Source organism: Rhinolophus sinicus, chromosome 14 (genome assembly GCF_057876585.1).
Source record: "Rhinolophus sinicus isolate RSI-liver-muscle chromosome 14, RSI-T2T, whole genome shotgun sequence".
Taxonomy (NCBI): domain Eukaryota; kingdom Metazoa; phylum Chordata; class Mammalia; order Chiroptera; family Rhinolophidae; genus Rhinolophus; species Rhinolophus sinicus.
Genome location: NC_142514.1, coordinates 36,759,230 through 36,785,319, shown reverse-complemented (window position 1 = coordinate 36,785,319; position 26,090 = coordinate 36,759,230). Strand labels below are relative to the sequence as shown.

General features: G+C 35.8%; 1 protein-coding gene across 17 annotated transcripts in view; it reads right to left on the bottom strand.

Moving 5' to 3' along the window:
• OSBPL9 (oxysterol binding protein like 9) overlaps positions 1–26,090 on the bottom strand; it is a 130,062-nt gene that overhangs the window by 29,519 nt on the left and 74,453 nt on the right. For 3 of the 17 annotated variants that reach the window (XR_016018630.1, XM_019742781.3, XM_088791135.1), the window contains exons 5-10: positions 15,175–15,243; positions 10,210–10,305; positions 9,403–9,450; positions 8,340–8,369; positions 7,504–7,554; positions 483–521 (exon numbers count right to left, since the gene is read on the bottom strand). Coding sequence is in view for 16 of the 17 variants with exons in the window: in XM_019742781.3 (XP_019598340.1) it covers positions 483–521; positions 7,504–7,554; positions 8,340–8,369; positions 9,403–9,450; positions 10,210–10,305; positions 15,175–15,243 (333 nt within the window). In the remaining variant the exon portion in view is untranslated. Of the gene's footprint in view, positions 1–482; positions 522–7,503; positions 7,555–8,339; positions 8,370–9,402; positions 9,451–10,209; positions 10,306–15,174; positions 15,244–21,400; positions 21,562–24,680; positions 25,025–26,090 lie in introns of those variants that run through there. The other 14 variants (XM_019742782.3, XM_088791136.1, XM_019742783.3 and 11 more) reach the window with 11 other exon arrangements.

The window sequence follows — 26,090 nt, the reverse complement described above, 5'->3', positions numbered from 1 at the left end:
TGTACCACAGTAACAATGATAATTAACACAATACACAAAATCTAAAAATAAGAATAGAAACCTATAAACATATTTAAATAGATTAAGATATGTTTCAATATACATCACCCCCCACCCTCTGCTTTCATCCGAGAAAAGAGTTTGACAAGAAATGTAGCATTATGAGTTATGCCTTATTTAGTCATAAAGCTGCGTATTCACACCATGATTAACCTTTCAAATTAACACACATGCAAAGTGATACAATATGGACCAACACTTAGAAAAATTTTAAGATTGACATTTCCCCTCCAAATGATTGCTGAGAGATGGCCAACTTTAGGAGCTCAAGGAAAATTGCAAGAGTCAACAACAAAAAGCAGTGAGTAGGTAAAAGAAGAATTTGTGTTGAAAAATAAGTAGAAATGCAGGCTTCTCCTGACATGACTGGTTATAATGCTCTGCAGAAGTAAAGGGAAACAAAAAGATTAGATTAAACTTACTATAATTCCATCTGCGTGCTTCTCCGCATTACACTGGTCCTTAAGGAGAAATGTTAAGAATATTAACTTCATTCTCTCATTTAAGTAACTCTTTGTGTACTTCTCTCCCTACTAAGAAAACTTGTTTTACTAGATAAGTAACACTGCTTGCAAAAGATTTCTCTGCTTTTTTTAAGATTTTAATTCCATTTGTACCTTCCTAGCCAAACATAACTCTATCACTGGCTATACAACAATCAACAGCAACAGCACAGCAATTATTTTTCTATACAGGTATTTAATTAAGTTCATTGTAGAAATATCCTATTGAACTGTGTAGTCACATTGGTACTCTAACCATTGGTAATGGTTAAATGCAGATATAGTAACTTAGGATTGAAGACCCTGAATATTTCTAGGTTCAATTTTATAGTAAATTCCCCAAACTCTGACTGTACTTTAAAGGTATGAAAATTGTATACCCTTAAAAACTCAGGATAGAAACCATTTCCCATATTCTGACTGCTGGCCCAAGAATCATATTAACGCTTTTCTAAATAGATGGTCTGATTTTGGTTTCAATTAAAAACAATCACTGTATTCACAGAATGATGATATAGGGGCTAACACTTACTGCCTCGCAGGTATTTTACTATATTAATTCATTTATTCCACCAACAACTCTAAAAGGTAGGTACTATTATTATCCCCATTGGACAGATGAGGAGGGAGGGAGAGAGGGAGGGAGGGAAGGAGGAATGGAGGGAGAGAGACACCAGAATTCCAATACAGGTAGTTCCAGAATTCATGCTCTTAACTAATATGCTATTTTGCCTTGCTTCTCCAAGGACATACTACTTAAGGAAGACGGTGGTGGAAAGTTACGAGCACATTCTTGTTCCTGTAACCATAATCCATCTATTAGCATTACACAGCCAATATATTTAAATTAAAATAAAATTGTTGAAAGTTTTAACTCCATACTATCAGGAAGTTTTCAAGTTTAAATAGAAGCCAATATTTGGTCTTGGGTTTAATCACAACGGCCAAGTTACATCTCATTCATCTGTAACTTTTTCTTTAACTATGGAGATAATGGGTCAACCAAGAACAATTTGAAAATTTGGGAATGATTTTTTTTTTTTTAAAGTACAGAAAAGAATGAACATAGCAGGCCTGAAATAGCTACCCTTAGAAAAGACTGCCTGCAAAGTTGGCCTTTGGCTAATTAGTGTCTAGGAAGTTGGGTTTTAGGAGGGTTTCCACCACCCTGACTGATAAGGGTGGCTCACTGTGCCTAATTTGTTGAAGCCAACTATATGGTTTATGCTAAAGACCTGCCATCCTTCTGGAAATCTGGAATCTTGGTAATGCTAAACAGAGTGCTTACATGACAAGCCTCCAAGGAAAAAGCCTTGGGTATTGAGTCTCTAATGAGCTTCCCTGGTAAACATTTCACATGTGTTGTCATCATTTGTTACTGAAGGAATTCAGCACATCCTGCATGACTCCACTGGGAGAAGACACATGGAAGCTTGTACCTGGTATCCTCTGGGTTTTGCCCCATGTGCCTTTTCCCTTTGCTGATTTGGCTTTGGATCCTTTTGCTACAATAAATCTTAGCTATGGGTATGACTATACATTGTGTTCTGTTGAGTCCGCCAAGCAAATCACCAAACTAGGGGTGGTCTTGGGAACCTCCAACATAGTGGATAACCTCTGCATACCCCTGAGAATATATCTACATAATTCATGTTAAGATTTCCCTCCTTTATTTGCACAATTAACTATATATTTAGAATATCCAAAGTTCCAGAAATTCTTAATAGAATCAGTTGAAAATAAATTACTGATAAACAGAAAGAAATTAAAATGAAAGTTTCTTGCTCAGATATTTTACTTTTAGCTTTCCCCTATTAATTTCTAAACATTAATAATGGATTTTTCCAAAGGATTTATCAGAAACATATACATGTAGTAGACTAAATTTTTCCAAAATGACTCCAACAAGGGGTAGACTGAGTTCACGCCCCCTATCCTTGAACTTAGGCTGGCCATTGCAACTGTCTCTACCAGTAAATATAACAGAAGTGAGTATATGTGACTCCTGAGACTAGGTCATGGAAATGCCACAAACTTCTACCTTGTTTTCTTCGAACCCAGCCACCACACTGAGAAAGCCCAAGTAGTGGTGAAAAGGACTATATAGAGAAGAACTTAGGCCTCCAGCTAACTTCCCAAGTACGTGAGTGAGCCATCTTGAAAGCGGATCCTCTGGCCACCCAATGGAGCCACCACAGGTGACACTGCATGAAGCAGAAACAAGTCAGGAATCCTACCCAGACTGCAGATTTGTAAGCAAAATAAATTACTGTTGCTATTTTAAGGTTTTGGAGTGGTTTGTTATGCAGCAATAGATTACTGATATATTACCTAAGAAAACCACCACTTCTAATTCTGATATCATTTAAAATAAACTTAAATGACAATTTCCCCCCAAATGTTCTTGATTAATAATGCATGTTATTTACAGGGTATTTTGAATTAGGGTTTATTGATTTTTGTTACTATTGTGGTTTGTCTTTTAAGGCAGAGTCAAATCTACAAAACCATAGACTATTAAATGCCCACTGTCAATCCATTCCCATCATGAACTTTAGGGATTTTGTTCTATTACTGAAAAAGGCTTACACTCATTCCCCTCACCATCCGCCCCCTCCCCCCGCCACTTTTTCTACCTTTCCTTTTGTTGTTGTTCTGTAAGTAAATCACAAGTTGCTTTTTATGGGGGTTAGCTAAAACTAAAGCTAAAGCTCAAGTGTTATTGAACAAGAGATTAAATTGAATTCAGTGTAATTATGTTAATGAAACAAAGAAAGGGTCTAATGCTACTTCCCACTTATACCACATGTTTATCTAGTTGTAAGTTCCTCATTCCTTAATACACGGCTATTCTCTTCTCTGAACATGCCAACATGACAGATCTGGAAATATGACAGTGAACAGAAACATCAGCACCACATAATTTGGGACAACTTCTGATCAGAATTACAGACTCCATGCCGACCAACAAAATACATGAAATACATCTCCATCTTTGAGGCAATGCAGTCTAGTGAAAACTCTCTTAAGTATGAACCTATATACTTACTAACTGTATGACATAAAAAAAATAGACAAATTAGGTGACAAAAGAAAATTTCTAATTCATGTTGGATGAGTCTCAACAAATGTGACTAGAACTAGATAGCCACATACAAAAAATAAAAAAATAAAAAATGAATTTGGACCCTTACCTTACACCACAAAGATTCTATGTAAGAGCTAAAACTATAAAACTCTTAGAAGAAAACACAGGAATAAATCCTTGTGATCTTGGATTAGGAATAATTTCTCAAATAAGTCACTGAAAGCACCGGCAAGAGAAAACTGATAAATTGGACTTCATCAAAATTAAAAACTTGCATGCTTCTAAGTACAGTCGTATCAAGAAAGTGAAAAGACAATCCAAAGATTTGAAGTAAAACTTGTAACTCATATATCTGATAAGGACTTGCATCCAGAATATGGAAAAATCACTCTTACAACTCAGTAAGATAAAAAACCCAACTAAATGATGGGCAAAGACTGTGAATAGATATTTCTCCAAAGAAGATACATGAATACTAATAAGCACATGAAAAGATGCTCAACATTACTTCTTAGGGAAATGCAAATGAAAACCATGACAAGATACCACCATCATGGCTATAATCAAAAAGATAATCACAAATGATGGTAAGAATATGTAGAAAATGGAATCCTTACACATTGCAAGTAGGAATGTAAAATGGTATGGCTGCTTTGAGAAACAGTTTCTTAAAAAGTTAAACATATTACCATATGACCCAGGAACACAACTCTTAGGCATATACTTGAGAGAAATGAAAATATACGTCCATATAAAAATATTACAGGTAAATGTTCATAGCAGCAGTATTCTTAATAGCCAAAATGTGTAAACAACCCAAATATTCATCAACTGATGATTGGATAAACAAAATGTAGTATATCCATTCAATGGAATATTATTCAGCAATAAAAAGGAATTAAGTCCTGATACATGGATGAACCTTGAAAACATTACGCTAAGGGAAAGAAGCCAGGCACAAAAGACCACATATTATATGATCCTAATTATATTAAATGTCCAGAACAGGCAAATCTAGAGACAGAAAGTGGGTTAGTGATGCCAGGTACTGAAAGAGGAGTGGGGGGCAAGGGTAATGAGAGAAAGAGGTACAGGGAATGACTGGTATTTCTTTTGGGGGTGTGAAAGTGTGCTAAAATTAGATTATGGTGATTGTTGTACAACTTTGTAAATACACTAAAAATCATTAAAGTATACACTTTTAAATTAGTGAACTTTATGGTATATAAATTATATATTAATAAGCCTGTTTTTAAGAAAGTCTGACATGGAACGAATGAATACGTATTGATGAAAACAAAAAATCTATGCAGAAAAATGGTCTGGGGAGAGAATCGGGGATCCAAGGACAACTTAAATATGCCATCTACTTTAAAAGTCTCTGTGGTCAGATAACTCAGTTCTGAAATCTAGATAATCTAGACCTGTGCTGCCCAGTTTGGTAGCCACTAGTCACATGTGATTACTGAGTACTCAGAGTGTGGCTAGCTCAGTGTATACACACACCCAGGATATTGAAGAGCTGGTGGGGGGGAGAAAAGGCAAAGGAGAGAGAAAGAATATAAAGTATCTCATTAATGAATTTTTGTATTGATTATATGTTGAAATGATAATATTTTGGATATACAGGATTAAATAAAACACATTCATAAAGTTCATTTCACCTGCTTATATAAGTTGTGGCATATGGTCATGTCACCTAATCTTGATAAAGACCTGGTCAAGTCTCCGGCTGTAGGACTCTCCCAGATTCTCTGCTCTGGTCTGTCTCCCATCCCTCACTTCCTCTGCAGTTCCTTCCCCACGAGTGGAACACTAGCTGTCTCTATATATGGTACAAAGGAAGAATGAAGTCTTCTGAGCTAACACAGCCTACCTGAAAATCCCACTAAACAAATGGTTTAAAATTCCCAATACCCAGGTGACACCCCATACCAATTACAACAATGTCTGAGAGTGGGAACCAGGTATCAGAATTCTTAAAGATCCCCAGGTGAGTGCAATGTGCAGCAAAGTTTGGGAACCAATTCACTAATCATTTAGGCAGGAGGAAGCTTTTGGAGTTATAATTAAAAAAAAAGAATTAAAACTGAAAGGAGCTTAAAATTCTACCTACAGTATGCTGCCTCTAAGTCACTAATACTAAATAGACCCAAAACAATAAAGGTATCAAATTAGCTATCTTCTTACATTTCTTTGGGGTCTTGGATGGCAATATTTCTCTCCAAGTAGCTGATTACAATATTTTATTAACCTTCCAGTGAAGAACAGTCCTCCAAAGTGACTATAACAATCTATATTCCCATCAGTATTAGATGGAACGTCTCCCATTTTTACCAACATGTGATAATGTCACTTTAAATTCTATACCCTCTGTCGTGCAGGGTGTCATGCGGAGTCTCAGCTCCCACTCCTCGCACAAGAATGCAGGATATGGTGAGGCCAAAAAGGAACACCCACGGAGCCATAGATAGGGGAGTACCACTATATTCTCACTGGTAGCTGGGTTTGGAGACACAGGAAGCAGGAGCCACACGATCCGCAACCTGCTGTCCACTTCTCTGCAATCCACAACCTGCACTCCGCCGTGCTAACTGCAATCCATGCTTGTCAGCCACCATCTTCTTGCTAGCCCCCATTTGCTGCTAACATAGCCACAGTAGTTATATTAGTGGCCAATGGCTCACTGGTTACAGCTGACGCCCAACTAGCCACAGCTGATGGCCATCCAATCACAGTTGATGGCCATTTACTACCCGAGTGAGCACCTTTCCACATGAGGCCAAGTGTCTGGAAACTGCACTCCTGGCTCTGTCCCCTAAAATTTTTTAAAAATGTAACAAACACTTATTTAGGACTTGTTATATGCTTGGTACTAAGAGCATTACAAATATTAATTAAGTTTCACACCACCAGCAGGAGTACAGGTACTATTATTATCTACATTTTATATAGGAGGAAACCAAAGCAGAGAGAGGATAAATGAACTTGCTCAAGTGGTGGAGCAAGGATTCAAACCCAGAGTCTGGCTCCCACGTCCATGCTCTTAAAGAAAATGTAATGCTTCCCTCTCATTATTATTTTAAAACCCTATATCTTAATCACAGATTAACTGATCAGATTTATCCAAAGATTAATTTACAAAGGTAGATCATCAGAGCACAACAGAGAGGTGGCTAAATAAAAAAATCATACATATAGTGGAAATAGTAAACAACGCAACCATTAAAAATAATGTATTAGAAAGAATCATTCAAAATTCACAATTATATTTATCAGGTCCCCACCATGTGGCAGGCAACTGTTCTAGGCAATGAGGATACTGTGGTATTATGGACAATACAGTGGTATTATGGACAGTAATTCAAAATATATTTCATGAATAAGCAACAGCAATTAAAGTAATGGTTCATTAATGTAATTCAGTACCAGAAAAAATCTGTAACACAATTTTTAAAAACGTATCTCAGTTATACTCTTCATTATAAAAAGAACTCTACTGAATTTAATTCCCTTTTTTGCTAAGAAAAACATTTCAGTGAAAGGTTTTGCAATGTATGTCCCAGTTCCAGGCAGAAACAATGGATAAAATGGAAGGAAGGGGTGAGTCATTCAAACATGCTCTCTTCATTCCCAGCCACCATCAGAAATCACCTTATCAAAAACAGGTACATGCTGATAAGGTAACATCCAAACACAATAGTCGTTCAATAGTACCAGGAAACTCACAATACAATTTACTGAAGAAAAGAATACCTTTCGGAATTGAGATTTTTTTGTTATTAAAGAAAAATGCCGTTATAATTTTTAAATCCCATTAAATGAAAGTAATCAAAAGTAAAATTTACTTACTTTAGCAATTTGCAGCAACACAATGCAGTGTTTAATTGATTCTACCATGCTCTATAAAAACAAAACACTGATTTTAGGACCTTCCTCCAAATAAAATGGTCATACAATGTTAAAGCTTAAAATATGAGTTCAAATGTACAGGGTTTAGGTCTATACTACACAAGAAACACCCTCTCTGGATATCCAGTGGGTTTTAATATGCTGGTGCCCAATAAACTTATCATTAGCAATTCTGTAAATTATTAAGGAAGGCCAAAAACTTGTTAAACTGAATAGTATCTAAACGGTTTTCAACATTTCAAACAGAAAAAAATATAAGTCTGATTAACTTCCAAATTCTTAGATCAACAGCAGCAAATCGCACTGTAAATCCCTAATACATCCATTCAAAACTTTTATGGACTTATGGAGAATAAAAGATTCTATCAAAATATTGGTGAACCAGGAACACTATTTTGCCTGATTTTAAATGCTTTTATCAAAATACAAATCTCATTAGTAGTCCATTATATAATGTCAGAAGGCCAGCAAATCAGAAAACTTGAATCACAATTTATTTTAAGAAATATAACTGTGCATGGATGACATCTTTTATCCAAGGATCTCAAACAGACAAGATCAGAAATAGATAAAATGGTACATGAAGTCAATTTCAATTAGAAGGATTATTCTACTCATTTCAATTCTTTTAGAAAATAATACAATTCTTAAACACCCTTGTAAAAATTCCTAAAAATTAAAATCTAAATTGCTCTTATTAATAGCAGCAGCTTAAAATATAATATTTTAAAGCACTTTCTAATGCAAAGCCAGAGTTTATCAAACACATAACTTACATTTGTTGCCTCTTTGAGAGTTTCAACTTTCTGTGAAAAATAGTAAGTTTAAACAGAAATAATCAGAAGCACAAAGAGATAGCATTATTTTTTACTGGTTAGTCATTTAAAGCAGTACACCAAAATGTACTCAATACTCTCAGTGAGTGCAGTCAACTTGGGAAGGGAGTACTTTTTCTTATACTTTGTTTTTATTTAAGTCAAATATTTAAATAAAAACTTCAGACATTTTATGAATTACACCCTCAAATAAAATTCATGTTTGATTCAATTAATGATTTATAAGAATAGTATAAAACATTCTTATTCCTTATCTGAAAACAAGTTTTGTCTTTTCTATAGATTCACTAAGTGATTTTAAAATACTTATTTCAGAATTGCCTTAAACTTTGCTAAGTTGTTTAAAAATGACATGGGACTAAATTCTAAAACTAAGACTGGGAGACTGGGAGGTTAGCTAAACATGATTTACTACTATTAGTAAGAGTGAAAGAGCCAAATACAAGACTATGATTAAGAGAAATGCAAAAAATAAAAAATAAATGATGCTACATCAGGAAATTTAGTCAAGGAGAGAAAAAATGTAAATTGAAAACAAGAAAACGATAGTCAAATTACAAAGCAGCTGTCAGAAATCCAAAGGGGAGGGAGTGGGGGAACAGTAGCAGAACTATAATTAAAGTGATACTTGTTTTGTTTCTTTATCTGGGCTTGTTTATTCTGAAAATTCTTGCCAGTTGGTTTATTAATAGCTGAAGTGATTACATGTAAATATAATAACTTTCTACCTTCAACATATACCAGAAGAGGAAAGAACTTACTCCTAAGAAGGTACTCACAAAAATGGGTATATTAAAATTTCGTACATTCCCCTTTTGTTTAATTATGAAACCATAACAGAAATTCATCAGAGAACTCCCTTTGAAGTCTATATGGCAGTACTATCATACTAAGTCAGTATCAGTATTATAGTAGATAAAAACACTGAGGTCCTTCTGTTATTTCTCAATAAGGCTCTTGGATTTAAAATTTTTAAAGTCAATATCATGATTATAGAAGTTACCTTTCTCTGTTCATCATCTTTGCAGTTTTGAAGTTTGTCATCAAAAAGCTACAAGAATTGAAAAAAAAAAGATTATAGAATCAAGACACTTTATTACATTTTGTATATTTACTAAATATAGAAAAGCAAACGTTAGTTCTTAAATACAAGTCTTCCAGGGATGATTTATATGATTTTCAAGATAACATATTTTTTCCAGGCATTGTCTCAAGTCAGATTCTACTGGATTATTTCAAGCAGTCAGGATCAATTACTGAATGAATCACAAGCAAGAGAAAACAGATGACTTTTAAGAACTTAAAATATCAATTCAAACCTAAGTTTTTTCTACTCTGCGATCCAAGTTTACCAACAATCCTCTTTTTCCCCCAGGACCTCTGGTTGTAATTAACTTTAAAGTAGGAATTGAACGAGACAATTAATTTCAATAATGATAAAGTAAGTAGAGAATCACCTCTCCCAATCCCTCACTCCCCAAAAATGGAAAATGCAAGGCCTTAGAAATAGAGCCACTTAAAATTTACCAGTTTGAAAAAGTTTTTAAACAGAATGTCAATCTAATCTTGTCTTATTTTTTTCTAATTCTATTTACCTTCCTTGATAACTAAAAAGTATATTATATACGTATACTACTTACCAATATAATTAGAGATAAAGATCTTTGAATAAGTCATCCAGACCTTTTAATAAGTCAGCTTTAAAATGCTTTAGAACCACATAAGGTATCAAATAACTGTTTTTACTCAAAATCAAGCTCAGTAACATTTGCTACTTTATTTCAATTCAAGATATAAACTAATGCCATACCTTTAATTGTTCTATCAAGATTTGTAGGTAAGCATCAGCTTCTGTAAGTTTCTTATCAAAGTCTTGGACACTAGGAACAAATCCTGAATCCAAACCCTAGAGAAAAATAAAATTTGCAATAAATTTAACAGTATCCAAGTAATATTTAATAGTACAAAAGATACTTCATATATGACATTTCAATTTAAAAAATAAAAAGAGTACATTTTTACATAAATAATAGGCCTATGTAAATTATCTAAATTCTCCAAGAATAATGGTACGTCAAGCTCCCTCACGAACTTTTAGCACATTCCCTTCTCATTATGCTGGTGCTCAAATTAGGTTCAACCTGCTCTTCAGAATCACTTTCTTTTCTCCCAAAAGCGCTATAATGGCTCCCAGTCATCTCCAGAGTAACAGTAAATTAGCTAAAGGGACACATACAAAACAACGTATATTACTTCTATTTCCCCTCCTTTTGTTCAGTCCATTCCTCTAGTCCCTTAATTATAACTTCATATTCTCACTATTTAGTTCTCCTGTTCCCTTAACCCACCCCATCAGCACTAATGTTTTCTTCCTCCTCCCTTATCAAAAAAGAAAAAGAAAAAATAGCCTCAAAAATTCTCACCCATTCTAACGAGGGGCCCTCTCTAAGTGAAAGTGACAACACTTCTGTCTTAATCAAATTCCCTACTCACTTTCACCCTTGGCATGAATACTACACTCTGGACATGGTATAAATGTTTATTTATTTAGAAGGCCCACTTATTTCTCAGTTTAACAGTCTTGCATTTGCATGTCCTATTTTTTGTACACTAAACATTTTAAACTCCAAGAGTATGGGATTTCTATGTTTTAACTCTACTCAAAAAAACCTTTTGAGTTCTTAATCATCTCTGACTGAAAAACACAGCAATCCTGGGTGTAACAGACAAAACAGTTGGAGACTGAACAGGACTACCAGCCTGCCATATTTGCATGCCCAGATGTCATGCAGTTAAACAGGGAAATAAGGGTCAGGAACCACTAATGTCACACCCCAACCTTACCACAAAACTCTGTACTAGATGGGTGAAATACAGTGGTTCAACATACCATACTTGCCTTTCATTTGTCATATCATCTCTGCCTTTGGTCAAAACATGCCAATCATTTTCACATTCCCCAGTTGGAGGGAATTTGAGGTCAGAGTTCATTTTTTATTATACCAATTCCTCATCTTTGTATAACACTTCATCATTAAAAGCACTTTCACAGCCATTATCTCAAACACCAGATTGAGCAGGTATAGTATTATAGAAACAACAATGGTTGGCAAACCTGATTTCTAATTGCAGCTCAGCCTAGATATTGTGACTTTCTAGGCTGCTGTTTTCTTACCTGCCAAATACAGGCGTCCTCCTCCTGCTAATATTAATGTGGCAGCTACTACCTCTGCTAAGGACCCACAGTTACTAACACTCATGAATTACTACTGTTACTACTATTGTTCTTCCAAAACTAAAATTTAAACACTGAATCAAAATAATTAAAACCTAAGTCCTATTAAGACCATGGGAAAATCAACTTATCCTATAATGCATTTTCTTTTTCACATTCAAAAGCAATAAAACTGCCTACAGTTTACATACAGGCCTACTTTTTTTTACATACATGTAAAGAAACTGCTTGAAATGAGTATTGAAAAACAGCTTCCCAATGAGATGTCATGTATGAAAACAGTTTAAGAAAGAAAAATCATAATAAACAATGTATGTAAAATCCAGATGTTAATAAAAATTGTGTCTTAAATATCCTCTTTTTTAAAGATAACTCAAAAAGTTCCTATTAGAAACATTTACTATGTAAAGTATGATAATAAAAGAAATGAAAAAGGATAAATCCATCACATTCCAGAGATATTCTATGGTACTTCACTAAGAAAGAAGGGAGTGATTTATTTCCATGTTACTCTACCAAAAATATTAGAAGGACTGCTTGGCTTGGATTTTGTTTCACAGAGCAATATAACATCATTATCAATAATTTAATTATAAGACCCAGTTAAAATTAGCTAAACACATTGTTCTTGCTAAATATTGAAAAGGTCAATAGTACATGCAAAAGTGAATGAAAGGTGAAACATCTAAATGAGGCAGAAAAAGTGATTTCTAAGAATTTTCCCTCTTCTGAATCAACTTCAAGTTAGCACTGTAAAAATCTAATATACCCTTTTGAACAAATCACTATCCCATTAAAAATCCTCTAGTGAATAAATGGAAACCAATTAGATTTAAATTACTGGGATCTGAAACCCACCTGAATTAATTCGTCAAAAACAACACTTTGATGTTGCTATAATCATATGAACCTCATCTTGGCCCTTTTCTCAGACCTGCCTCTAGATAACCTTCCACAGCATTCCTGTACCCTTTGAATAAAATCCACACTGCACAACACCCAAGTCAAAGATCCATCTTTCTTTATGCAACGTATAATAGGAAGTTTATTAAAACAGTTATTAGCTTAAAATCCCAGAACTGGCCTAAACTCCCTTGCACAGTAATCCATAAATCATAAATCTTTGGTGTACTTAAAAAAAAATCTACATAGTTGCCCCATCTGCAATCAATAAAATAACATGTACAAATTTATCAAAAACATGGACAAGCAATTGCTAGTAATTACACTGGTTTCTCAAATCTAGAATAATGCACTAGAAGAAACACAAGTTTTCACTACATATTGTGACTTACACACATACATACATAGAATCAAAGCCATCTAAGTCCAAACTTGCGCTCAGAGAAGTTACTTTTATAATGTTGAAAGTCACCTAATCTGCTTTAGTATCAAAAGACAAGGAACTTAGTACCTCATAACAGGATTTTTCATAAAAACTCCCTTAAAGTCATAATTATTCCTCTGTCAACACTTACGATATAAGGCATTATATTTATTCATATCCTTTTCAATGGAGTTTTGTTTTAAAACAGATCATAAAAATAGAATACAGTCTTTTACCATGCTGAGAGTGGCTTGCCTTCCTTTCAAAAGAACTCAAAACAGGGCAGACCCTTTAAGACAGAGTGGGACTTCATACTTCCTACAGTGACAACTTACAGTAGCTCTTGAGAACAAGCAGGTTGGGAGTCAAGGAGATATACTTTCTGGTACTCACCCTGTCATATTTTATCACAATTAAATACTAACTGACTTCTCTGAAGGATTCTAAGCTCCATGAGAGCAGGAACTGTGCCACTCATTCGACGTATCGCCTAGGGCTTAATATTGAACGGATGTATATGGCACTGACTGCAGCATGTGGCAACTACTGATACCATGATACCATTCTTCTCCATGACCACTACTCCTTAGCTTTTCTGTTCTCTTTCTTGTTTCCTTTTTCCACTCCCTCACTTTCTTCTTCACATCTTTCCTTCCTTCTCTTTTGTCTATGCCCTTTGGTAGTAACTAACGTGGTTATGTTGCATTTTTGGAACTCAGGATCAAAGAGGCTGCTGCTCCCTCCCTAATTTATCATATTGATGAGCCATAGTTCTAACTTGATAATTTCTGTTTGAATTCATTTAAAGTTTAAATTAAATATAACTATTATAAAGAAAGACAAAATGGTCTGTGGTGTAAAAGAAGTTAAATTAGAAGAAACTCAATAGAGATCAAACCCAAATCTAAACACAGAATTAGAAATCTATGTAAAGAAAAAAAATCATTTATGTGCCAAATACACTAAAACGAAAACAGTCTTCTAGCCTTCAAGAGTACTTTGCTAATAAAGAGAGCTAAAGTATACATATATTCAAGAGTAACACATGACTGTTCTATCAGCCAAGATCTATGTATCCAGCTTAAAATATATACATAGACAGACACATACACCTGGGCCAATTTAAGGGGAGCTTCAAAAATAATAATCTTGACCAGAGGATCGAACTGCCTCAAAACTGTATATAAGTACTCCCCACTATCTTTCTAATATTTATGTTGAATAGCATCACTTTTCTCAGAAGGCCCTTCAAAGCTAACAAATGTCAGGAAAATAAAATGAATTCCTATTAATGACTGAGTTCAGGCATTAAGCACTATTTATACTTTATACATACACATAACTGAATGCATCACCCCCGTTAAAAAGACGACTACTGCAAGGGATGTCCTTAAAACTGTCTAAAGTACACATAAATTGTAGCTGCTTTGGAGAGACACTCTCTTAGTTAAAACAGTACAGGAGGCAATTTTTGAGACTAGGAGTAAGAACTTTTATTAAAGTAATTAATTCCTGCTGACAGAGGAAGAGTAATGAACAGAGGAGGTGGTAAAAGGTGGTTTAAGGTCTTCAGAATCAGGAAATAAGAAACTTATGGGTAACTTGAGGAACTGAGAACAGTACTACAAGAAGGGCTATGGCTGAAGAACAACATTGTAAAAAGAAATTCACAAACGAGTAATTATTTTCATATCAAATCTTATTTCACAGCAAAAATTCAAAGAACCAAGTACCCTATCTATTAATATATCCAGTGCTTTCTCTTATACAGGACAAAATAGTATTTAATAAAGATATGTTGCAAAAAGAGAGAAGGAAAATATATTAGAAATAGACATTATTCCATGTAAGTCTCAAAGAAAAGTTCAGAATAACAAGAAAACAGAAAAAGTTATCAGTAGCAGAATTGTAAAAGGGAGTACAGCTTAAAAATTTAACAAAGGAAAAAACACCAAAGAAAACAAGCCTCTTAATGAAAAATAAATGGCACGAATCCAGACAAAACTAGATGATCATTAAAAATTAGCAGAGCATACACCCTATAACTAAAATAATGAAAACTTTGTAGAAATGTCGCTTTGATTAAAATATGAGAATATTTGGAAAGTTTATGTTCACAATCAGCAATTTGAGATGACATGCATCGCAGATACACAGATACACTTTCATCCAATGAGACAAGTATAGGGCATACTTACAATTGAATCACTTACAATTATTTTTGAAAATTCAAGAACTGGAGAGATACCAGAAGACTGGAAAAAAGCAAGTGTGGTACTGATCTTCCATAAAGGTAAGGAAAAGAGAGAATAGAAAGTTACCATACTGTGAGTTTGACATCAATAATTAAGTAAAGGAATAATAAGAGAAAAATCCGTAACTATACAGAGGAAAAGTAGGTACATGAGCAGCAAAGTGGCAAAAAAAAAAAAAAAAAAAAAAAAAAGGAACATACGTACTAAACTTAATGGCTTTTCTATTCCGTTAGCAAATTAAATTTTCTGAGAAAAGACATCATTTTGTCTCCTTACCAAATGATTTAAAAATTGGCTTAATGATAAAAAAGTTTATTAAAGAACCGGAAATACTAATAAGACCATGGTTTTATGTGAGGTATAGTAATCTGTAATTTCCTTGGATTACTGAAAATTTGGACACATTTATAATCACTGTTGCCTCTGGTTTATTCACTTCAGCTAAAGAAAGAACAGATTTGGAGGTATAGAAAAGTTCTAAGGGTAAAAATTTCTCCCTATTTTTAATCCTAAAGAATACTCAATTATCAATTAATTTGGAGTGAAGATTATCAATTCAAAACGTCCACAAAATTGAGACTATTATTAAACATCTCCACTATAACTTCAGGAAGATATTTTCTATTTAAATCAATGTCTTGATCATCTAAGTCTCTAAATTACCGTGTTTCCCCGAAAATAAGACCTAGCCGAACTATGAGCTCTAATGCATCTTTTGGAGCAAAACTTAATATAAGACCGGGTCTCATAGTAAAATAAGACTGGGTCTTATATTAAGTTTTGCTCCAAAAGGCGCATTAGAGCTGATGGTCCGGCTAGGTCGTATTTTCAGGGAAACACGGTGATATTTTCTTTTATAGCTTTCTTACCAACAACTACGAGGTACCCCCAAGAATGCCCTAACAAGTAAGATCTTTTTCCATAGTTCTAAGTGAACAGTTCTAACTTCATGGACTGACCACGGATGCATAATATATATTAAAATCTTTTTCAGAGTATTAGGTATTCTGCTATACACTTTTTAAGTGTCCTCATTTCATTATCACAACATAGTAAGGTAGATAGACATTAACCCTATTTAATAACTGCATACCTAAATCATCTAGTTGGGATTTTGTTTTAAATTGGGATTTCAACCCAGTCCTTTGAGTTCAAATCCATTACATTTTTCTACTAAATCACAATATTTGAAAAAAAAAGTCATGGCATAAGAGCACTAAAATGTAATCTAAAAATGCCCAAAGGAGCTTGATATAGTGAAAATTAGTGTAAGCTTTAAGGTTAGATTGATCTAATTTTAAATTCTCAATCTTCAATTTCCTAACCAATTACATGTACAATCTGGCCAAATTACTTTCTCCACCTTCATTTTGTCACTAGGGTTGCATATGATAATAAACCACTCAGTTTCTGGAAAGATGAAATGAAAGAATGTGTGTAAAGTAACACAATAGCAGGTGTTCCACTTCCTCTTCTTAATTTGGACTCATAAATAACCAGGATTCACCACTGTATCCCCAGGCCCTAAACTAGTGCCTAACATATAGAAGGCACTCAATAAATATTTGATGGGTAAAAACAAAATGAATTAATAACTAAATAATACCATAAAACACATGTAATTTTAATAGAGATCTATAATCAAGAAAAGGATATAAGTATAAACTGTATTTCACATTCCTTCAAAAAAGGAAAACAAACAGTAAGTTGAACTCTGAAGAGGATAATAGATAACAATAATTAAAAAGGTATGAGCAATAGACAAAACAAGTGGTAAAATACAGTCTTGGAAAACAAATCAGAAAATAAAACCCATGTGAGATGTTCAGAAAAGTACTGGGTATTATGCCTGAATCACAAAAGGTAAATTGTACTGAATTATTACCTTGGTAACAAAGAGTCAAACAATAACAAGAAAACCTTCTTTTTCCCCATAAAATAATCTGGTTTTTGAAACTACATTAGTTCTTAGAAAAACAATCACCTTTATCTTTAAATTTACAAAGAAAATATACATTATATCATAATAATTAATATGCATAACATTAAGTTTCTTTTTTAAAAAAATACCAAAAAACAAATTTGAATTGCTCATACAGTTGGGACAAAAAAACCTACAAAACTCCTTTGTCAAACAGGAATCAGGTACAGACACCAGTCCCAAAATTCATGAACTTTAATCAAAACTTTTAGCACAGCTGCTTACTCTTTATGATCTTTTCATCTAATACTGACACTGTTCTGTAACCCTTTGACTTACAGAACACTAATACTGATTAACACTAATATTGATTCCATAAAGTGAGTTGCTTACTCAAACTACACCAACGAAGTCTGAAATTAGTTACTATTTTCCTCTATTTTAATCACTGAAATCTTGTCTTTCCAAAAGATTCTCCCAATTTATTCAATAAAGTCTTATAAAAAGTTATTGTCAAAACTAAATAAAACAAACAAAACTTGAAGTTTATAATTGGATGACCATATATCTTAGTTTGTCTGGGATAGTACCTGTTTATGCCTGTTGTCTCAGCAAAATTATCAGCAACCGCCTTCACTCTCAAAAAAGCCCTATCTGGGCCATGAAATCATATGGTCTCCCCTCTCTATAAAGGATTTAACTAGCATTTTAGAGATATAAATGTCTGGAAGACATATAAATTGCTTCAGAATGCAGCAAATTACTTAAAAATATAGATATACATAAAATGAAACATGAGTTTATAGGCTCTGAATGCAGAAAGCCAACTACAGAAATAAAGGACACCAGAATTCAAGTCAGTATTAACTGAGAGCTTACCTTATGGTTGATAAATGGAGACAGGAGTAATGTAGAAGTTACATTTTTAAAAAGTTCTTTTATTTTACTTTTTTTTTTAATTAAAATTTATTCGGATGAGAATGGTCAACAAAACTACACAGGTTTCAAGTGTACAATTCTATAATATATCATCTATCTATTGCATTATGTGCTACCCACCCAGAGTCAATTAAAAAGCTATTTACACACACACACACACACACACACACACACACACACACACACCCCTGAAATAAAAACACATGAAACATATATTATTCCTGGGGAGTGGAATTGAGGGAAAGGACATTTGAGACGGGTTCTTTGCGTTCTTTACTTTATACACTGATGATGTCTGATTTATTTTACAGGTAAGTATGCATTTATTTAAATTCAAAAGCTTTATGTAAAAAATAGGAAAATACAGATTATAAATATTTTTCAAAAAACTGTGAAACTTTTAGCTTGCAAAATCATCAGCATTGTTCTTTTAAAATTATCTACAAAATGCTAAAATGTCTTAAGAAAGTAAATTTGGCAATTCTGAAGCTGCTCAAATATACTTTTCCAAGCAAAATAAAATGTAGCATAACAGATTTATAACATTGTTTACAGATAAAGCACAAACTAGCAAAAAAAGCACTTAAAAATTAGCAATCACCACTATACTAGAATAAATGCTGAGAAGATAAATGGCCAGTAACATAAAGCAGAATACTTAATTTTTCCCCCCACATCCTTCCTGCCAATAACATGAATGTGACTCATGTTATGAGCAAACTCATAAAAAACAAAAACACCTACTACACTATTCCCAACAAAGCACTGTGTGACCAGGAGGGACTGACAATCAACCCCAATTTTTCTTTTCATATACTAGTTGGTCAGGCTACTAGCAGTATCTTTCTTAAAAGTCATGGGTTAAGTCATTCCAGGATTTAAATAAACCCTGCCTGGCTTACTAGTATGAGATGGAAAAAATACATTCTTTCCCTCCCTAACCTCAGATTACTGCCTATCATTCAAATTAACAGCATTTTGGAAAGTCTCAATATTTTTAACGGTTCACCAAAAACAAAAGTTTTAGATAAGTTTCCTGGAAATTTGTTCTATGTATATAACTAGGAGAAATTCACATTAAATACATGAATCCTTAAACTGAGTGTTTTAGTAGTTCAAGGTATGAGATAACTGCCGAATTTCCATTCATTGTATAATCCTCATTGAAAATTTGAATTAAAAATGTTTTCAAAAACAAAACCTCATATATTCATATATTCCTCCAACAAAACTGCATCTCCTTGTATAGCAAAATATAACATTGAAAATTAATACCCAAGGGGGCTAAATGATAAACTAGTCAGATAGACAATCAGTCCTAAAAGGTTTACTTGTATCTCACACAAACCAACCAAACAAAATAGAGCAAAAACAATAACCATGAATTTAAAAGAATAGATTTTATAATCAGTATGGCATTTATCCTTTAAAAATTATATACACCAAAACAGATTTGTACATCTGATTTTAGCTGCCAGTGAATATCAAACAAAAGGAAACAGGTTCAGTGATTGCTACAGCTGTTTAGAGTAATACAAAATTAGCCTGATTTAGTTTAATTGTTGTCAGAAAGCTATCAAAATGGTCTAAAATATTGCTAGAATATATATGTTCATGAGGACAGGATTTTGTTTTGTTCTCTACTGTATCCCCCAGCATAGTGCTTGGTTTCTAGCAAGTGCTCAATAAAAATTTTATAAATGAATAAAATAAATTCTGAAATGTGCCTACCTGTTAGCATTTAAACATAAAAGATAATCAAAATATAAGAAGGTCTTGCAGATTATAAATCAGAGTATTCATTTAAAAAAATCATAAATAACTCATTTAGTTATTAGAAAGGATTTTTTATAAGTATGGATTCTGAATTTTTGTAAGGCTAATTAAAAGTTTTCAAGAAAAAAAAACTGAATAGAAGGGGAGACATTGTACTGTATAGGCAGTGTAAAAAGCAAGACTTGGCAATGACAATTGACTTGTCTCTCTAAGAACTTGTTTACTCATGCCAATCTCATGAGCATTGTTCTACACATACTACTCGGGGTCAGAAATCAGTGTTACAATAATTTATTCATTGGGAATCTCTTACAACTATGGCACTGTGCTGGATTTGGGGAAGCCAAGATGAAGCAGATATAGACCCTGCCCTAAGAGTTTCAAACCTATTGGAGGATATAAACATCTGTCTACAAGTAACTGATTCAAGCATGGTAAAAGAAGTGTTTATAAGAAGATTCAAAGGAGAAAGTTAAGGGGATGAGAAAGGTTTCACAGAGGTAACATTTTAGAGTGTAGGATTTGGACAGAGATGGAAAGGGAAAAGTATTACAGCAGTGGGCCTGTGCTGGAAACAGCATAAGCAGATGGAATGTTCTTTTTAATGAAGTGATTAGGGAATGAAGGCAGGGTTAAGGCAACAAACAAACAAACAATGGATACTTAAATACCCAGGAATTAGGAACAGGGGGACCCCTCACCATGGCCAGACTGAAAGAACAGGAAGGAAACAATGTTGCATGGGCCAATCAAAGGAGGAGCTACTCAAAGGACACTCTAGTTGTAGGAAACAGCCACTGCCAAAAATGCATCAAATCAGAGAAGGAACAAAACAAATAAATATTCCAAAGGTTCTCTCTTTTCTTCCTTCCATCTCTGTCACTGCCTCGCATCACTAAACCTAACCACAAGTCAGAGGATCAAGGATGCCAGGTGACACAGGCTGCAAGATCAGCCTCCTGGAGTAGAAATTAAAGAAAGGCAGAGAATGAATCTGTAGGAAAATGGAAAATAACCAGAAAAGGCATACTCCCCAACTCAGAGCTAGTATAAGCACAAAGAGAGGCTGGAAAGCAGGAGGCCAAATGAGGAACAATATTCTCTTAGAAAAGCATCAGATGTTATTTTTCAGGTCCAGATGCTGAATCTGAAAGGAAACCAAAATTAGTGGCTGAACTGGAAAAATTACTGGGGTTTGGGGAGTAAGGTGAGCAATGGATGAAGACAGGACACCAGAGCAGCACCTCAGTTCTCTCTAGAAATAACAAAAGAGAAAGAACCACAGGGCTCTAGTCCTAGCTATTTCAGTCTCTAACTGTGTGACCTTGGGCAAATCCCTTGGCTTCTCTGAGACTGTTTCCTCCACTATAAAAGTAGGTATAGGTTGATTACAACTCCAAGATCAGTTCCAGGATTCTGTGAAGCCAGTATCTCCAGGTAAATAACCATGTTCACCAGGTAAGTAAATGCCTCACCGTACGGGATAAAGCTCGAGTCCACTTATTCACTTTTGAAAAGAGTTAATTTCGTTTAAATAAAGACACTTACAGGTTCCAACTGCAGCCAAGTCCTCCATGGTATGACAAAGAATGTTAAAACACAAGCAAACTCGATCATTTAGTGTAACCTTGAAACTGAATGAGAAAGACTAATGCAACCAGATTTTAAAACATGCTCTGGAATGTAGAGAATGCAAAGGAACAACTGAGTAAGCAGAAAGTTTGGTTGAAGTGGCACATTTTGGAAAAAACAAAATAAGTTGCTCCATCAATAGAGCAAAGAGGCAAAGTTCTTAAAGGTGTCTCCAGAAATAAATGAACTCCAATGTGGAAAGGACTGTAAGTCTGAGTCAGTCTCTGTCTGTCTGTCTGTCTGTCTCTCTCTCTCTCTCACACACACACACACACACACACACACACACACACACACGACTACCACTCCTTCATAACACAAATATTCATTGAGTACCTGTTGTGTGCTAGGTACTATCATCATCTTCAAAGAACATCTTTAAGAGCAATACAAATAACAGCAAATGTAATTAATCATTAATTAATCTCCTGGAATGAGCTCAAATTTTACCCCTTCCAAGCAGCCTCTCTGACTTCTCTAGCCACCAACGTGCTCTTTTTGCTCAGACGCCACCACAGAACCAATCTGTGCTGACACTGCTATCAGTCTTCTTTCACAGAGACTGGGAGGGGGGTAGGTTCCCTGGGAATCTGTTCACCATTTATAACATAGTTGGCTAAACATTTTCTCCAATCCTGTCTCTCAGGTGTGGCCGAAAAGTCCAGGGAGCTCCAGGACTTAGGAAACATTTCTCACTCACAGGGATAAACCTAATTCCAGTAAAACCGAGCCAAAGGTTTGCACACTTAGGATATGATTAAGTTACATATTTTGATCATTTAACAAGCGTTTATTGAGTACCTACTAGGTGCCAAGCTCTGGACTAAAGACAAAGGCTCTGGGGATACAAAGATGAGTAAGGACCTATGATCTCTAGGAGATGAGAGTCTAATACAAGAATCAGATGGGTGAACAAAAAATATACAATGCAACCTAGTGAAAGCTGTACTATAAAGAGAGAAATGAACAAAGTGCTGTTGTAGCACACAAAAGACAACAGTAATTCTAACTCTGTCTGAAGGAAGACATCAAAGAAACAGTAACACATGAGCTGAGCTGTGTCTTAAAGGAAGAACTGGAGGTTTATCACCTGATAAAATTCTGAGCAATTATAATTTTAAGCAAGAGAAAAAGGCTGTGAAAGGACAAAGAGCTATGAAAGGCTATGGCATGTTTGAAATGATTAACAGTTCACAGTGGACGCCTTGGGTAAGAGCACCTGCAGCCAAGTCCAAGCTTGAGAGAAATTAGGATGAGGTTGTGAAGGGCCTTGAAAGGACAGGCCACACCGCTGGACTTTGGCAAGAGGAACCCAAAACAGATTGTTAAGTACAGGAGTGACTTAGTCGGATTTGATTTTGGATAAAAGTGTATGGATAGAGGGGGTCTAGTGACTGGGAGACTAGATAGAAGATTTTGCAAAAGTCTAGGTGAGAAATGATGAGGGCTTGAATTAAAGCATTATCATGTGGAAAAAACCAGACCAAATCCAAGAGACATTACTAAGGCAAGTTTAACAGGACCTGATGATGGGCATGGAAAATAAGGGATATGGAAAATGGCTTTAAATGACTAATTGCCTGTATGTGGTGGAACTTTTAGGGAGAGAGACTTGGCTTAGTTATATTTTCAACCTAAGAACTATTCTTTCAAACATAATCTTTGTTTAAACCTTTACTGAAAAATCTTCCTATATAATTTTTGGCTACGTGGATTACAGCGATCATAAAAACTGTCTTTTTCTACAGAATCCCCATAAACATCAGCTATCACTCTACAATAAAGTTTAGATACTGATAGAACTTCACCTATCTCAGGGGACATCCTACCACTTGATTTTCAGAATAAAAGCCTGATATCCTCTTTCTCAATCAATAGTCTGCAAACCATGCAACTAGGTAATTTTTCAATCAGCAGAATATCGTTGCTTCACAATGTTCTTTCCTAGCAGATCCAAACTTACATGGAATTAAATTCTCTGCTGATCTTAAAAACCGGGGATGGCTCAGTGGTTAATTACCAAACACAATCTTTTCACATCAAAAAAAGAAAACCGTAACATCTAGAACTTTAGAAATATCAAAATGGATGTGACCAATAACCTTTGCAGCCTAGTATTTATAGAGAGGCACTTCAAGCTTCTCTATCATCTTTCTTATTTCCCACTTAAGCTCTCAGACTAAAATTCTGATTTTCAGTGGTTTATATCTCCCCTGTGCTAGGAAAGGTACTATGTTTTTTATTTATGTTGTCTCTTGTTGGTCACAAAAAGTGAAAGTTAAAAAATTTTAAGTGAAACTGAATGAGAGATGTTAACACTATTCATTAAAGGGCTCTACCACCTACTCAGTTAGTTACAGGCAATGTACTGACAGATGATTCACAGATAGTGGAGAATTTCCAATTTAAAGTGCACTTCAAAAGCTCTTAAAACTGCAACTACTATTCTAAGATCGCTCCCAGCTTCTCCACCAAAACTAGGAGAAATAATTACTTGATTCATTTTAAATTTGCTAACAGCTAAAAAGTAAATAGATTAATCAACAAGCAAAAGCAAATGTCACTTCAAATTAGCAAAAAGTTCAATACACCTTTCACTTTCATAACAAAAATACTTAAGAACAGTATGAATGCTGCAAAAAATGCACTATTCAAATATACTTCCTAGTCTATTCATTAGACTCAACTTTGCTGAGAACCTAAACCTTTTCCCTCAGTTTTAATGAGTCCCGTACAACTATTCCAAAGTTTTCAATAATTTCTCACAAGCTACCCAAAAAGCATAAAACCATCACCCTCCCCACACACATACTCACACATAACAGCACCCATAATTATTACACACAAAAAGACTGGGCCAGGCAAGAACACTGTGCCAAAAAAGAAAACAAAATGTTTGACCTGCAACTGGAGATTCTATTAAAGGGCAACTGGTCAAAATTAAGCTTTCACATTAACAGAAAGCTTAACTTTTGTGTTTAAGCTATCTTGAGACATCATCTTGTGAAAGGAAAACAGAGTTCCACAAAAACGAATCGAAAAAGAGGAAGAGATTCCATCCAATCTGGTTTGGTGGCGAATGACCTCTCGGCGGAACAGGAGGCGCCTAGCCTCAGTCTCCAACCCATCTAGGCCGAAGAAGTGAGGAGAGCTCCCGGGAAAGAGAGGGCCTGGGCGGCCACATCATCCTACTCACCCCAGAGGGCGGCGGGAAGGAGGCAAGGAGAAAGCGACATTCGCGCCCAAGGCCCCGGGCAGACAGCAGGGATCCCGGGGACTCAGGGGTGAGGGCCGACCCCTCAATCAGACCCTCGGGGTCTACTCACTCCGCAACTGGCCAGTAAGAAAGCCATTCGCCAAGGCCCCCGCCCTCTGTGCCTCCAGGGGACGGAGCCGGGGGCCGCCTCCAAGCACCCTTTTTTCTCCCCCCTCAGCGGGATCGCCGGGCTGCGGTGCACACGGTCCTGCCAGGTTCAGATGGGTCCCCGGGACACCCCCTTACCCCAACCCTTGTCCCGTCCCCGCCCCGGTCTAGGGGCCGTACTGATTGGCTAGGCCTGTCGGCTCTTAGCAAAGAGACCCCTGGCGATTGGCCATGGGTCACCTGCTGTAAGGGAGGTGAGCGGCTGACGATTGGCGGTTAGGCCAGTTTTGGGGTGGAGAGGAGGGACAGAGCCGGCTACCAGTCGGAGGCACAGGCGGCAGCCGGCGGTCACCTGGAGGGCTCAGCGCTCTGGCTCCGCGGCCCTGCCCAGACCCAACCCGGCCTTTTCTTTGTGGCAGCCTAGGGCTCACCCGGGGGCCAGGAGCCGCGCCCCGCCCCTCCCCGCGCTGGGACCTGTGCCTCAGGACACTCGACTGCGGCTGCCAGGAAAGGGAGGTCGGAGCCCGAGAGCGCTCAGCTTTGCTTCCGGTCTTCGGCCCGAGTGATGCCTATAGAGTGGACGACCGAGTAGGGACCGGGTCACAGGAGTAAACCTGCTTTACACCCACTGGTTTCTAGCTCACCATCCCCAATACTTTGGCAGCTGTGGAGCCTAGTTTCATCTTGCCAAGTTATCAACTGCTTTTGCTTACTTCCGGAAAGTTGTTTGTATCTGGTAGCGGGGAAGTAAAGAGGCGGAAGGAGTGAGGGGAGGAGACACTATATCAATAAACAAAAGCTTGGGTGCCTGTTTTATTAATCCAGAGAAACACCGTGGGCCTGCTGTTGTGCCACAGCTCCATAAGGAATGTAGGTGGCTTGTGAAGATGCTTCAGGAATCCAAATGTCGTAACTTCAAATTAGATCCCAAATCAGACTTAGAAGACCTCGACAGAGTCATTCAAAATACAGGAAATCACAGGCATAAATGATTAACTTACAGATTTGGAGTACAATCTTTTCTGTTAATATTTTATTTACGGTTATTTATACATACCTGTAAGTACTAAACTCCTAAGCAGCTAATAAATTTTTGTAGCTCTACAGATACCTGCTACAACTAGCATAGTGCAAACTGCACAAAAGGTTCAATAAATGCGTGCTGCACTCAGTGTTAAAGATACCTTCAGTTTGTTTTATGTAAATTTTTTCAAGACGTCCAACATCAAACGCACTCCCTTC